General features: G+C 41.7%; 1 protein-coding gene across 1 annotated transcript; it reads left to right on the top strand.

The window, feature by feature from the left end:
* Positions 1–1,576: 1,576 nt before the first annotated feature.
* LRRC63 (leucine rich repeat containing 63) lies at positions 1,577–14,388 on the top strand. Its single transcript, XM_063125491.1, has 7 exons — positions 1,577–1,646; positions 5,299–5,456; positions 7,455–7,553; positions 9,321–9,457; positions 12,529–12,612; positions 13,621–13,860; positions 14,182–14,388. Exons 1-7 carry the CDS (start codon positions 1,577–1,579, stop codon positions 14,339–14,341), a joined length of 948 nt encoding a protein of 315 aa, XP_062981561.1. The 3' UTR covers positions 14,342–14,388.
* Positions 14,389–15,166: the final 778 nt, after the last annotated feature.

Below are 15,166 nucleotides of genomic sequence, written 5' to 3'. Positions count from 1 at the left end.
ATTTTCATAATTCTATTACTGTACTACTAGTTTTATTTATGTATTTTGGTTATTTTGTTGTTTTGTTTTATGATTGTAAACCACCCTGAGAGCATTTGCCAGCTGGGCAGTATTCAAATCTAATAAAATTATTATTATTATTATTATTATTATTATTATTATTATTATTATTATTATTATTATTATTAAAAATAATTAAAGTGTATCCTGATCCTTCTAGGTTGTATATGATTTATATAGTTACAAATCAACATTTGTAATAACTTTAAGTAAATGATTAGTATGCATCCCCTTAAAGAAATATCTAAAGTGCCCATGGTGAACTGTATTTGAAATTATTTAAATCAGTCTTCTTTCTTGGTGATTGAAATTAACCTAGCCACCAGCATAAGAATAAAGGCTGATAAATTGCATGTTTGAATTTTGGGAACACTAATAGCTCGATCACACCAGCGTTTTATCGTACCTTCATCTTGCCTTGTTTATCGTTTTGCCTTGCATGTCTGCACGCACATGGCATTGTCCCTGTCCTGCAGTCATCTCGCCTCTTCCCCTCCATTTTCCATGTTTTTCTAGAGTGGGCAAAGTCTGGTTCTTCCATCTACGTGTATTGCTGTCCTCACACTATGTAAGAATGACCTGCTTTTGTGGAGGTGTGTTCATTGAAGGGCAGTCTTGCTGATGAAAGAGGAGGACGTGATGAGTTGCTTGAACGAGCGGGCTTGTGCTGAGTCACTCAAATGGACTTCCGCTGCTCCAACCCCACTGTCATTGCTCTCTCATTGCTATTTCTACCCCTTGAAAGGCAGAAACAGTGCCTAATCGATCAAATGCTAAATTGTTAAAAGAGTAGACAACAAAAACAGAGTGGGGTGGGGAGTGGGGGTGGGGGAAGGCACCCATCAGAATGTCCATCAACCACAAGAATCAGTGAACTGGAGGGGGACGAAAAAGGGGCAGGGGGGAGGCGAGTGCAGTGGCGATACCAGGAAGCACCAGCTAGCCCAGGTCAAAAGGTAAACAAGGCTAAATAACGCAACAATGCATGCACATGAAAGTGACCAGCCCTTGACACACTAATGAAATGGAGGTGGAAGTCACGGATGCATACCAGGGGGGAAAAGTAGGTGTAATGGAGCTCAAAGAGCTAAACCATGGTGTGTTAACCCCCTGAGGGTTAATATTTTGCATACTTAAGCCTCAACCTTGGCTTGTTATATTGTACAAACCTGGCAAGGGTGGATTGTTGGCATAGTTAACAAACTGTCCAGAACCCATGATCTGTTTTAGGGTTGTGGATCATTTGTTAACCATGCTGATAACTTACCCTCACCAGATTCACACAGCAAAAAGCCATGGTCATGGTTTGAATATGCAAAAGTCCTATCAAATAAGCCACAGTAGGCTGTGGTGATTGTGCGATGTGGGTCAAAGTAGCCACTTTTAAAAGCCCAAATGAAGACACAATGAACACTCATTCCAAGGAATGTGGTTGTTTTGCAAGAAGGATCTAAAAAATATTTACCGTCCACATGAACAAATCCACTAACTTTATTCACAATATTTTTCAGAAAAGATGTTGGAGGATAGCATCCTGGCTGAGGAACGTAAAGAGAAGAAGAAGAAGAAGAAAGTGACCTATGCTGGTAAAAAACATTTATATGCAATAAGGACATGTGTGTGTTTGTGTTTCCATTTGTGCGTGTGTATAAAGCTCTATTATTGTTATTCAGCCAAAGCTTTGACACAGTGTACATACACATAAAATAACGGTGTAATAACAACAGGCTAACTTGCTGCAAGCAGTAGATAATAGCAATGAACCACAAGCTTTCCTAATCCACTTTTAAACACGTTGACCATTCATTAGTTCAGAATCCACAAGAATTTTATTAAATATTGTGGCAGCTACTGCAAAAAAAAAAAAAAAAAAAAACCAGCCTTATACATTACATTTATTCTCCCTTCAAGCAAATACGGTAAGCTAAATTTCAAGGCTCGGTTCAGACAACACCTTAGTCAATGCAGTGTGAAAACTCCACTCAACGGTTGAGTTTTTAGGAGGTACTCCGCACACAACATTATCTAACTCCACCGTTGTGTGACTGTGGACTACCGTGGAGTTGAGTAAAATTCATTGTGATATTTGATTGACAGTTCCTCTGCCCTCTCTCCTCCCCTGGTCCTCACGATGGTGTCCCATTAGCCATTGCTGCAAAAAAAATCCCGGCAGCTCTCCTAGAGCAACACTTGCTGCTTTTGCCACTCTTGCCAGGGAACTCTGTAGCCAGTGGGAAAAGACAACTCAACACAACGGAAAACTCCATGGAGCCCACTACACAACACGCAACACAATGGTTGTGTGGGAACCATTGTGGATATTCAGTGTGGAGTGTTTTCCAAAAAACCCTCCATTGCAAGGTGGAGTTTTCCCACCAGACATCACATTTCTCAACAGTGGTGTAAAAACTCCTACTGTCTATTGGTAGATTCCTACATAATGCGAGATAGAAATTGTGATGGAACCGCTTGGCTTGATTCAGTGATTCCCCGGCCAGAAAAAAGGGGGGGGTCTGACTTGGCCAGCCCAGACACACGCCCCTTCACTGCTACTTTTAACCCTTTGGGAGTCTAGGTTCTCAAGGAACAACACCACACAGGAGATAGGGACCAAACACTTTTATTCTTTACACAAACACACCTCCATAAGAGTCCACACATTAAGGTAAACACGTAAGAGGTTTGGGGGGAAAACATGGACAAAGGAATGACACACAGCAGGGACTAATACCTCCCCCTCCCCCTTTTACACACTCAGACCAATTGGATTCGCACTCACTCCCCACTAACCACCCATCAGCCGTAACTCCGGCAAGGTCCCTTGCCCACTTGTACCCAAACCTATTCTAAAACAAAACAAACACTGCGACTCAACCTCTGTTGCTCACTTCGACTCAGCTTCACACCACTTGAACTAGCCTCCTTTCCTCAGTGGCCACATGGAGCTTTCGCCATCCAGCTGGACCGGTCTGGATGCTCCTTGCTCACACACGCACACACCGGACTCCGACACCCACAGGAAAGAGACCAGACCCTTGGTGCCCAAGCTTTTTATCTCTTTCTGGGACCCCCTTGTCACCAGACCCACCCTGACCAATTGAAACCCCTTAGCAACCCACACCTCACCTGAAGGGAGGGGGGAATGCTCCCAGACATTGCACAGCTGCAACTTGTTACTCTTCCCTCGGTACCAGCCCAGGGAGGCATTATCAGATGCCAGGCGTTTCTCACACAGCGTGGCCTTGGCATTTTACTTGCTACTCCCTTTTCGGACACAAAGAAACCCCTCTCCCGGGATGAAGCAAAGATGTTCTCTTAAAGGGACCATGGGCCCAGCCCATGACAGAAATGTTTGCCATGGTGAGGAACATGCTGAGCAATCCAGCATGTAGTGAAACAAATCCTCAGTCACAAACTCTCCACAAATACATAATTTGGAAGGATTGTGGGTCATTGAGTAGAGGACCTACTTTGCATGCAGAACGTCTCAGGTCCAATCCCCAGTGTCTTCAAGGAGGGCTGGAAAAATTCCTGCCTGAAACTCTGGAGCGTCAGTCAGTGTCAACAGTACTGGGGTGGATGGACCAATAGTCTGACTCCATATAAGGCAACTTCCTATAATACTTTGGGGGTATTGGAAACTCAAGGGAAATTCAAATGAACCCCCTTCATGCATGTACAATGAGTGTAGGGTTCGTAGGGCCCCATGAACTAGTAATGCTCTGCTTGGTCCTGTCACTAATGCATCTTTAATGTATTTCCAAACTCAGATACAGATTTGGATTTGGAGCTTAGAATATAATTAAGGGATTGCTGAATAGCCAAATCTTTAAGGTTCTGTTATGATAAGGGATTTCACCATTTTTTCCCCAATCAAAATCCCACAGAAGAGGCTCACCTCCTCCCCTCTATGGTGGGTTTTTGTTTTTGTTTTTTGCTGCTGTATGAAAAAAAAAGTCTTATTTAGATTCTCAGTTTTTCATTTTCTCTTGCAATTTTCTCTTGCAAATGTTTTCATATTCTTTCATTAATATTTTATCTGCTCTTTTGCTATGTTTCAACCCCACGTTGTTTATTGATGATTACTTTTTATTCTTGAGTTTGATAGTTTTTGTTGCTATTTTTCGTCATTTCATTGTTTTACTGAGATTTTTGTACTTCCACATAATTCGTGGAAAGTTGGGACGTAAACATGTCAAAAGGAAAAATAAATAAATGACCCGAAGTGTTTTTGAAATGAATAGGCTTTTGATCCCATGTGCATTACTTCATTAAACCTGGCTTGAAATAACACAGTTTGGGCAGCTTCCTGGAATTCATAGATTACAGAGTGCTTCCAGATGGAGATCTCTTCGTGCAGCTATCAGAAGACACTGTGCAACTGTTCAATCTCTTTCTCCTTAATGGAATTTCTGCATTAAGGGAAAAAGACAGGAGAAGCAGTATGAAATACACAGGAACGTCCCAAGTAGATGACAGCATTGTCTGCATACCCCACAAATTTCAATGAAAAAGGGAATCCGATGCCATCGTAAAAGCCTCATTTGGAAGTGCCCACAGTTTCAGTCAGTTGTTATGGGCAAGTTTCTGAAGCAACAAACTTTGGGGCAGAATAAGCATTTCGAAATCTCGATGAATGGATGTTAGCTAAGTGCAACCTTCCTCAGCTTGATGCCTTCCAAATGTGTTGGACTGCAAGTCCTATCATTCCCAGCCAGCATGACCCATGCTGGCTGCAAATGATAGGAGTTACAGTCCAATCAATCTGGAGGTGGTCACCATATTGGGAAGGCTTACTTAGTACATCATGTGTGAAGTAGCTGATTATCACTAAATGTTAACCTTTTGATAATATAAAAGACATTTATCAGCACTGTTAGCTAAAGGGACATCACTTAGGCTGATGCAGACATTGCTAAACTCTGTGTGGAACTATTGGGATAATTATTAGCCTGTTAACAGGGGAGACTCTACAAAATGCTAGATGTGTGGGAGCAAAGGAGTGGCAAATGCCATTATTAGTAAAGCAAGGATTCAATCCACACTATGATCTTAATGTACTATGACAGAATGAGGTCGTGGGTAATATTTGGGGAGAGCACCTGCTATTCTTCGCTATCCCTTGTTTACCCTCCCTGTTATGTTGCACTTTTTTTTTCCTTTTTAACTGTTCTTGTCAATGCTGGTACTTTGAAGAGATGCTACAACCCTCTTTGCTTTATGCTATGCTTGTTTCAGAACCAGAAAGAGACATGGATGTTGGTATATCACTTGTGTCCGGTGCTGGGTGCAAGCCTCAATTAAGTCAAGAGGAGATGGAGAGTGATTTGATGACAAATGCTGAAAAGGAAGTTCTGTTTTGCCTAGTGCATAAAAAAACTGGACTTAGTCTTAAGGTACTTCCCCTAAAAGTGGAGGTGTGTTGCCCTTGACAATCTACTCTCACACCTGTGAACCACCCAGACAGCTTTGGCTATTGGGTGGTATAAAAATGAAATAAATAAATAAGAACTCAGATTCTAATGGCCCATTTTCCCCTATCACATTTTCTTCACCCTTCTTTGAAGGCACTCATGGTGGCCTACAATGAGTGCCTTCAAATTTCCATTTTATCCACACAACAACCCTCCAAGATAAATTAGGTTGCAAAACTTGCTGGGACCATCATAGTAGAGTAGGGATTTGAACTGAGGTCTCTCTGATCAAAACCCAACACTACCCAGTATACCACAATGGCTCTCTTATGGGCTTACTTAGAGCTACAAATATATTTTTTAAGCTGCTTCTCTAAGTTACTGTCAGTGAGTGACAAAATAGAAGTCTTATTTACACAAAATTCCAAGGGTATAGAGCATCTTTCCATGCTGGCTAGGTATGATGGGAGTTGTAGTCTAACACATCTGGAGGGCACTAGGTTGGGGAAGGCTAGTGTAGAGATTGCATGTGGAGATATGTGTGTACGTGCAAAATGATATATGCTTGTCCTGTCTCTGAAGCCTCCTCAAGTCAATGTGTTAGATGCCATAGTAGAATGGGTCTTATGTAAGTAATCCCAAATTTGACAAGCATGGATTGCATAGATCATTCTAGCATTACATCCAAGCATAGATGCAAGCTGCTCCTACTGGGCATGTACAGTCCCCTGATCTATCACTGCATGTTGACACTACACCTTTCGTTTGTACAGCTATTTTTATTTTTACATTCAATTGAATCACAAAACCTCTTTTCTATTACCAGAGCACTATGCAAATTGGACACACTGTTTAATGCATATGCTTTGCTCTGGTTACTTAGGGGGCCCCTCCCCTTGCAATATTTTGTCAAGGAACAGTGAAAGAGCATTTGAAACTAAAAAGTATTGGAGAACAGTCAGTGCATTGACAGAAGAACAGCGTGGGCTACAGTAGAAACATGTATCAATGCAATGCTGTCTTTGCTTCCCTTGTCCTCTGAGGGTAGCCCACAGGGTGAAACTAGACAGAACTGGGAGATTAGGTTGCCAAGTGATTTATTTATCTATTGCTGGCAGTCCCATGGAGCTGCTTTGAAGACTGGAGAAATGATACTACAGGAAAGTTTCTTTCCTCTTATGCCCTCTTTCTGATATAAATGTCCCTGACTGTTAGAGCAGTACGACAATGGAACCGGGGCAGGATCTACACTACTGCTTTAAAGCGCTTTATAACAGTTATAAAGCGCTTTAACTGCTTTAAAATGCTATAAAACTGTTATAAAGCGCTTTAAAGCAGTAGTGTAGATCCGGCCCAGTTACCTAGGGAGGTGGTGAGCTCTCCCACACTAGAGGCATTCAAGAGGCAGCTGGACAACCATCTGTCAGGGATGTTTTAAGGTGAATTCCTGCATTGAGCAGGGGGTTGGACTCGATGGCCTTATAGGCCCCTTCCAACTCTACTATTCTATGATTCCACCTCTTCCCATCCCAGCTACTATTAGCAATTTGGGGGATTATTTAGAGGTGAGGGGAAAGGATTAAACACCCTCTCTCAGACCACAATTTCCCCATCTTCAAAAGCAGTCCCAGGGAGCTGTTGATCAGTAAAACAAAAACTGTGTGGGATGCAAACCAAGGATCTTCCACATGTCTAGTTTGGGCCTTAGCTATAAGTGATAAAATGGGATGCATCTTGCTTCGAAAAGGAAGAAGAGACGGAAATGGGGTGAGGGAAGTCAGGTGTTTACATCGTTACAGATTTAAAGAGCAGATTCTGGTGATGCATCTTTGCACACAGACATTTGTATCCTGAAGCCTGGTTCGCAGAAAATCTTTTTCTTTTATTGGAAATATGGATCAAATCATTAGATCCATATTCCCCATAAATGAGCTGCTATATTAGGCTCTAATGTATGTTTGTTTGCTTGTTTTCCTGTAGGCATATTTTCTGACTCGACTTCCGTACCTTTTACCTCTGGCTGACTTTTTGGTGTACCTTAACCTGTCATTTAATTGCTTGTACTTCTTTCCTAAAGAGGTGAGTGTGAATGTGTGTGTGTGTGTGTGTGTGTGTGCACATTCACATACATCTAAAAAAAAGATTCTTACAACCACATTTTAAAAAAAACACTTTAATACAACTATGGCTATAAACAAGCATGCATAACATATTATTGCTAATTAATTTTCTAGATGTTTAGGAATTATGAGCCAATTGAGTCAATAACTGATAAACAAATGTGTCTCTGGGGTCATCACCACCCACTGGTTTGAATTGTTTGTGTGTTAATGCAAGTAGTAGGGAAGACATAGCTTCATGTATTGATTGCTGGTTTGAGTGGGGAGGACTGCTGTGGGTTCTAATCTCTCTCATACCATGCCAAGCAAAACCAGGGACCAGAACCTCTAGAGACCTTTTGTCACCTGCTATGAGGCAGTAGTTTTGTCTCATTCTGTCCTTTCACCTTTCTGGTTATGGGTATGTTTGGGTTAAAATCCCATCTTTCCTCATGCTGTGTGCTAGCAGGAGCTATTAAAATATTTCAGGCTCAGGAAAGAATAACCCTGAAAGACTCTCTGATAGCTCCATAAATTTGAGAATTCTAGTCATAATACTGCACTTGGTGGGAACAGCAACATCTGACAGAACTACCTCTCTTGTGCAGTCTCAAAGTTACAGATGTCTCTCATGTTGCTGGGAATGCTGGGCGTTTTCTGACCTTTTTTTCTGTCTGAAAGTTCATAAGATTGCATCCAAGGAGAGTAAGCCCCATTGGACTCAATAGCATTTACTTCTGAGTAGATATGTATAAGATTGCACTGTCAATAACAAATTTGCTGCTCTTTCATGAAACCCAAAGTCAACTCTTCGAGGTGGCTGCTTCACTGTACCTAATGGTCCGCTATGTTTTGGTGCAGGCTCTTCCATTTGAACGCTACAACCTTCTTATACACCCCCTCTAAAGCTTCTATTAGCTTCATGAGGGGAGATTATAGGTATAGCTCTTCTCACCCATACAACCATTTTGACGTTAAAATAAGACCCACCCCAATTTTATATAAGAATTGCAGACTCATGAACAACAAACATGGCTATTGTCATCTAGTTTGGCCTTTGGTTCAGAGAAACAAAAATGGAGGTATCTAGTTGGCGCCTCCCCTGATTCAAAGAGTTGTATTGGCTGGCCTGCTGCTTGACATGGAATGTGGAGCTGAGCTTTAGCACACCCTGGTTCAAATTGCACCCCGTGTAATTACTATTAACAAATGTACTGCCTGCCCTGGGATGGATTGTGTTTACTTTCTTATTTAAGAAGGCGGGTGGCTTCCGTTCACTTCTGTGGGAGATAGTAAAGAAGCTGTAGTCAGTAACACCACAGAGATGAAGGTAAAAATCTGCCTCAACTAAAGATGGTGGATGAGGAAAATGGCAACTCTGGCCTGCACTATCCCTCACATCCCTCCTTCAGGAACTACGGAGTACATTTTTTCACTGTAGTCCACTAATTGGTAATATATTATTATTATTATTATTAATTATTTATTTATTTATTTATATAGCACCATCAATGTACATGGTGCTGTACAGAGTAAAACAGTAAATAGCAAGACTCTGCCGCATAGGCTTACAATCTAATAAAATCATAGTAAAACAATAAGGAGGGGAAGAGAATGCAAACAGGCACAGGGTAGGGTAAGCAGGCACAGGGTAGGGTAAAACTAACAGTAAAGACGTAGATGCATTTGCTATAACAAGCATCACACCTATTTTATTTCATCTCCCCCTATGTTGTTTCTCCCACAGGTCTTTGATCTTAAACACTTAGAAATACTAAAGCTCCGAAACAACCCTATCAGGTTCATCCCAGAAGATATCAACCAAATGAAGAATCTTAAATACTTGCTTATGTCCTTCAATTTGCTGACTAGTCTTCCATCAGGGTACTTAGTTTTTTACGTAGGTTAGATATATGAGACAGACAGTGTGTGTGTGTGAGAGAGAGAGAGAGAGAGTTGAGGAGAAGATAAGAACTGCTTCAGCACACAGTTGCCTTGAGAAAAAGCCTGCCTATGTTGACTCCATAGTACAACTGCCAGCTAACCAGGCTGGGGACAGCAGTGCCTGACCAAGGCCCAATCTACATGGGGCATTTACTCTGGTTCTACTGTGCCCCCAGATCATTATGACATATATGGCCCTCTCTGTAGCAAGCACAGGTTTTTATTTTATAAAACCAGATTTTTGGCAAACTCGTTTTCTGACAGATTTTCCCATCACAGTGGCTTCAGCACAGTTTGGGAGTCTGACCTCAACTGCCTTCTATGCAGGCTGGGGGTAGCAGTGCAGGAAAAAGTGGGCGCAAGGAGAGGAAAGGGCTAAACATATCTACTAGGCAGTAACTCATTGCCTTCAATTGCATGAGTGGAGAAGGGGGGTCAGGAGAATCCCTTTGCCTGCTCTTTTTTACTCCAGACCAGCATAGGAGTGCCTATGTTTAATGAGTTTAAAGTGCAATCACCCCCCAAGGGACTCTTACTCCTGCCAAGAAAGAGTGGACACGAAGAAGCCGTGCTGGCTAAACATGTCTATTTGGAAGTAACTCATTCTCCTCCATTTCACTTTATTGAACATGTGAGCGGGGAGAAAGCCTGTTGTTTCAAACCTCCGCTCTTACAGAAAAGTGAAGGTATGAAGGACTGTAACAATTTTAAAAGCTGATCACCCCCAAGTGTCCATCACTCCCGCCGAAAAAGGGTAGGCAGGAGGAGAGGAGTGGGCTATGTCTACTCAGAAGTAACTCAATGCCTTCAATTGCACTTTGCCGAGCACAAGCAAAGAGGTGGGGAATTCCTTTGCCTTCTCTTTTTTTTAAATCTCCAAATCAGTGTAGTTGTGCATACGTGTAATTAGTTTAAAAGTTGATTGCTCCCATGTTCCCCTCATTCCTGCTGAGAAAGGGTGTAAGTAACTCATTCTCCTCCATTGAACTACTGAACATGAGAGCAAACAGAGAGGTGGGAAGCAAGCCTCCACTCATTGGCTGCCCCACACCTACTCAGTTGATGAGGTTCAGTTTTACTCTTGGGACTCTGCCCACTAAAACCCCAAACTAATGTGGTTTCAGGTACTGTTTGCCCTGTGAAAGCACGTTGTTGTTGTTTGAACGTATATACTGCTTTACTGGCTACGGTTGCCCCAAGTGAAGCAAACCAGAATTCATGAAAATCCAGATTTAAATGGAATCACCTCAGAAACTGTCTTTGTCTTGATGGGCCCCAAGACATTTTGCTGCTTGAAGCAGAATCCAAATACCACCCTGTCCTCTTGTGGCATCTTGTTTAAGTTATACCTTGCTTTTTTGCCAAATGATACTCCAAGCAGTTTACAACAACGCTACATAAAAAGTACCAAAATCATATTGAATTTTGCAGAAAGAATTTAGAAAGGATAAAGTGGGCCCTCCAGGAAGGAGACTCACAGTTCCACCTCCATCTGCAATCAGTGCCTTGAATGGAAGAGGAATTGGTTTCACAACACCCCCGCCGTGCTGCTATTGCAAAGCAGAAGGCTGTTCTTTTTCTGTGGTGCAAGGAGAAAGAGGAGCCCCCACAAAAGTAGAACAAGCAAAAGGAGAGGACCTAAAAATGTGACGTGTGAACTATGTACATGCATTCAGGCAATTAAGGAAGAAACAGTCAATGCGAGTTGAACAAAATATAAGTTATTTAGCAATAGGCGAAATTAACTATCATAAATGGACAAGAATATATGTATACATGTCTATATAACAATCAGTGTATATGACAATCAATCTATCTTTGGTCAGTATGAGCTTGACAATAAGCAAATGAACCTCTGTGGCATGAAGCAATCCTCTGATTCCACACACCCCTCCCCTGCCAAAGGGTAGCTGTTAGTCTGTTGTGGCAAAAAACAACAACAGCAAGGAGTCTCAAGACAAACAAATGTATTTATGGCCTACGCTTCTTGTCCACAAAGGTTTATGCCATAACAAATTGATCAAGGTGTTTCCAGATGAGGCTTTTATGATGCCATTGCTCTGCCTCATTCACAGAATTTTATGTGGGTGTTGTTGTTGATGATATCACCCAGTTATAGCCCTCCTGTGTTTCCCTACCACTTTTTCGGTCTTTTTCCTTACTTCAGAAAAGCCTTTAAGGGAAAAAATATGGAATTGCTGCACAATGCCTTCCAATTGGTAGTGCTAGAAGCCCTGTGTCTAGAAGCACTCTTAAAGCTCTATCCGATGAGCGTTTTATTGCATGCTCATTACTGGGCACTCACGGAGTTTGCTCAGGTCCCTCACATGCTGTCATCTGCCTCCCACACCCCTTCCGGCCTTCTTTGCGTGACATAAAAAACCCTCAAGTCCGATTTTTTTAAAACTCGGAATTGCTGCTCTCTCCTGCTTTGTGCAGGAGAAGCAGCGCCATTAGAACAGCGGACTCAATGGGCCTCGTACTCCTTCTGTACTTCCTCTTTTGAAAGAGGAAGTAACTGAGTAATGAAAACATGGGCAGAGAAGCAAAGGTAGGGAGCGTGTTAACCCCCAGTGTGTTGGAGCTTTTAGTCTTTAAGATGCCACAATACTTTTTACTCTATTGTGGTGTGTGTGTGTGTGTGTGTGTCATCCTTTTGCTTCTCTTAGAATCTATGACTTAGACCTATTCCCAGGGATCTGAAGAATGCTGTGCGAACCTATGTAGGTTTAAGTAGAACCTTCTCTTTTTTAATTTCATGTAGACCTGCTTGTTCCAAGCAACTATAATGCTTATTACTTTTGTGTGCAAAACAATCCATCTTTTTGACAATTACAAATTAGGGAGCTCAAAGCAGTATTGTCTTGATTTAGTGGCTTTCTTCCCCAGGGCAATTTGAAGCCTGCTAAATTATATAGCTATGCACACATACAGTGCACATTAGCAGTTGAATATGTGTGCAATGTGCTAATATGCTTTATATATGGTGTGTTTGCTTTCTCTTTCTATAGGCTGTTTAAAATGCAAAGTCTTCAGGGCCTTGATGTTTCCTATAATGAAATTGAATTTATCTCTAGTGATATTGGAAATCTCAGGTACTGTACTGATTTTCCCCTATGTTGTATCAACTCTTTATTCCATTGTGCCTATGAGTATTCTCTCTCTCTCTCTTCACAACCCCTCAGGCCATCGGGGATTTCCCAGATTGTAATACCTCTTTTGAAATACCTCTTTTGCTTAGTTACTGGCAATAAGAACTTTCTTTTATTTATTATTACATTTATATCCTGCCCTTTTTCCTTCTTAAGGAACTCAAAGTGGCATGCATAATCCTCCTCCACCACCACCTCTCCATTTTATCCTCACAACAACAACCCTGCGAGGTAGGATGGGCTGAGAGTCTGTGACTGGCCCAAAGTCACCCAGTGAGCTTCCATGGCTGAGTGGGGACTAGAACCCGGATGTCCTGACTCCCAGTCCAACACTCTAACCACTTCACCACACTGGTTGTGTTGGTATTTTTGGCAATGTTGGCCTTGCCCCCTTTTGCCTTTGGCCGAACCCCCCACTACAATGGCAGTCCCCAAATGCTTCTCCAAAATGCAATCCAGCCCTTGGGCTGAAAGAGGTTCTGCACCCCTGCTTTACAAGATGTGTGGCTTTCCTGGAACTGCTGTAGGACATGGGTGTGCATTGAACAACGATCCATCAACATTTCGCACCTGATCAGCAGGCTTAGCAGTTATACAGCTCACCTAGACACAGTCTTCCCCACTGTAGTCAGGTGTATTGCTTTTCTTTTTAAATACAGTAATTCTTTCTAAATTTCCATCTATCCATATAAATTAGCATGTGCATTTTATGACCTGTTTTTGAGGAATGTGTAACTGGCCACCCTACCCATTGCTCAGTTGAATAGTGGTGGGGAATTAGATAGCAGACGCTTGATGAAATGGAAGGCCTCTATAGCCGCTCATGTGAGCCATAAAATAACCTTTATAGGGACCATATTATCTCCTGCACACATAGAACGCCAACGGCTTTTGATGTTAAAGATATATACAAACGACCTGTGGAATGTCTTTTGGTCTGTAAATTTTCAGAAGCCTTACATATCTGAATGTAGAAGGCAATCTACTGTATGTGTTGCCCTGTGGGATTTTGAAGCTTCAGCTGAGCCGCCTCAAAGTGGAAAACAATTTCTTACATGCCTACTTCTGGAGCGAAATCCCCCAGCTTCAGCCACAACGGCTCACCGACATGGCTGCCCTTTGCTTTGCCAAACACAAGCTGTGGGGAAAATATCGTGAGATCTCAGTGAACGTTCAAGTGATATTGTACAAGTAAGTAAGACGGAGACCTCCATCACTGCCACAGATTGCCAGAGAAATGTTAGGTTTGATCAAAGTTTCCCCAATGATGTTTCCCTCTGCTTCAGCTCACCATCTGCAGTATGAGGATGTGACACCGACTTATCTTAGAGAGTTGTTATAACTGGTGTAATATGTGAAGTGCTTTGGGCATTCAATAGCACTAACTAAAATCTAGACATTAACAAAAACAGAATCCACCAACGCTTTCAAATACAATCTTCACTCTTTGTTCCTACTTAGTGGGTTAAGCGCAAGGAACATGTAACTTTTCTGACTTTCTCCTCATTTTAGTGTTTCCATCTGCGATTGCTGCATGGGACCCTTGTATGGAAAAGGCCTTCGCTTCATCCGCATCTATAAGAGCATCTATGGACTTAGGCTCCCTTATCTCTTTTGTGCCTGCTCACCAACCTGCTATACGAACTATGTGACTTTAGCGGGCTCAGTCTGATGAATGTCACTGTTTTAATTGAGGCTGCAGCTTAGCTGGTAACGTGCTGAATAAAGAGCTACGCATTGCATTACATTGAGTTCTGAATCCTAGTCTATTGATTCGAATGATATTACTCAGTGCAAAAATCAGTTGGATTAGCCTTGATGCCGAGACACCTCTAGCAGATGCAGGACTGCAGTAGGCAGGGTTTATTATGCTCTGTATTGCAATTTGATTCACAATCCTTATTTATTACACTGGATGCACAATGCACTATGCTTTACTTTAAAAGCTCGCATTTCTTATACTGACACTCTGTATATGTGGGAATTAAACAACAAATGAAAGTAACAGTTTATAATCTAAACCTTAAAACAATTCATACCTAGAAGTTTAATCAGAAACCCCATTTCTTGGCAACAATTTATTTTTCATTATGCTGACTGTAAATACAGTGGGGTAGTTAAAGGAAATTTATATGTGTAATACTGCATTTACTGCTATATCTTATATCTCTGCAAAACATAATAAAATGGAGTACCGTTTACTAACATGTTGTTTGATGAGATCATTTTACTGTTACTTTAGAGAAAACTATAGCAAGCCAGGAGCTCTCCCAGAGATACATATTTGTATGTGGATATGTACATACACATATGCAGTAACTCTACATTAACTGCATAATCCAAAAGAGAGGTATACAGGTAAATATAACCACAGCCCTACCACGATCTACGCTGCTACTTCAGTGTCTTCTGTGTTCCCTTATTAGAAATCAGTAAAACATTCTCACTGCCAAATATGAAAGGTGGCTTTTAATGCAGTCAACATTCCTTTTAACAA

This window comes from Elgaria multicarinata, chromosome 4, assembly GCF_023053635.1.
Source record: "Elgaria multicarinata webbii isolate HBS135686 ecotype San Diego chromosome 4, rElgMul1.1.pri, whole genome shotgun sequence".
Lineage (NCBI taxonomy): Eukaryota > Metazoa > Chordata > Lepidosauria > Squamata > Anguidae > Elgaria > Elgaria multicarinata.
Note: the sequence above shows the minus strand (reverse complement) of the source record. Positions and strands in the feature narration are given on the sequence as shown.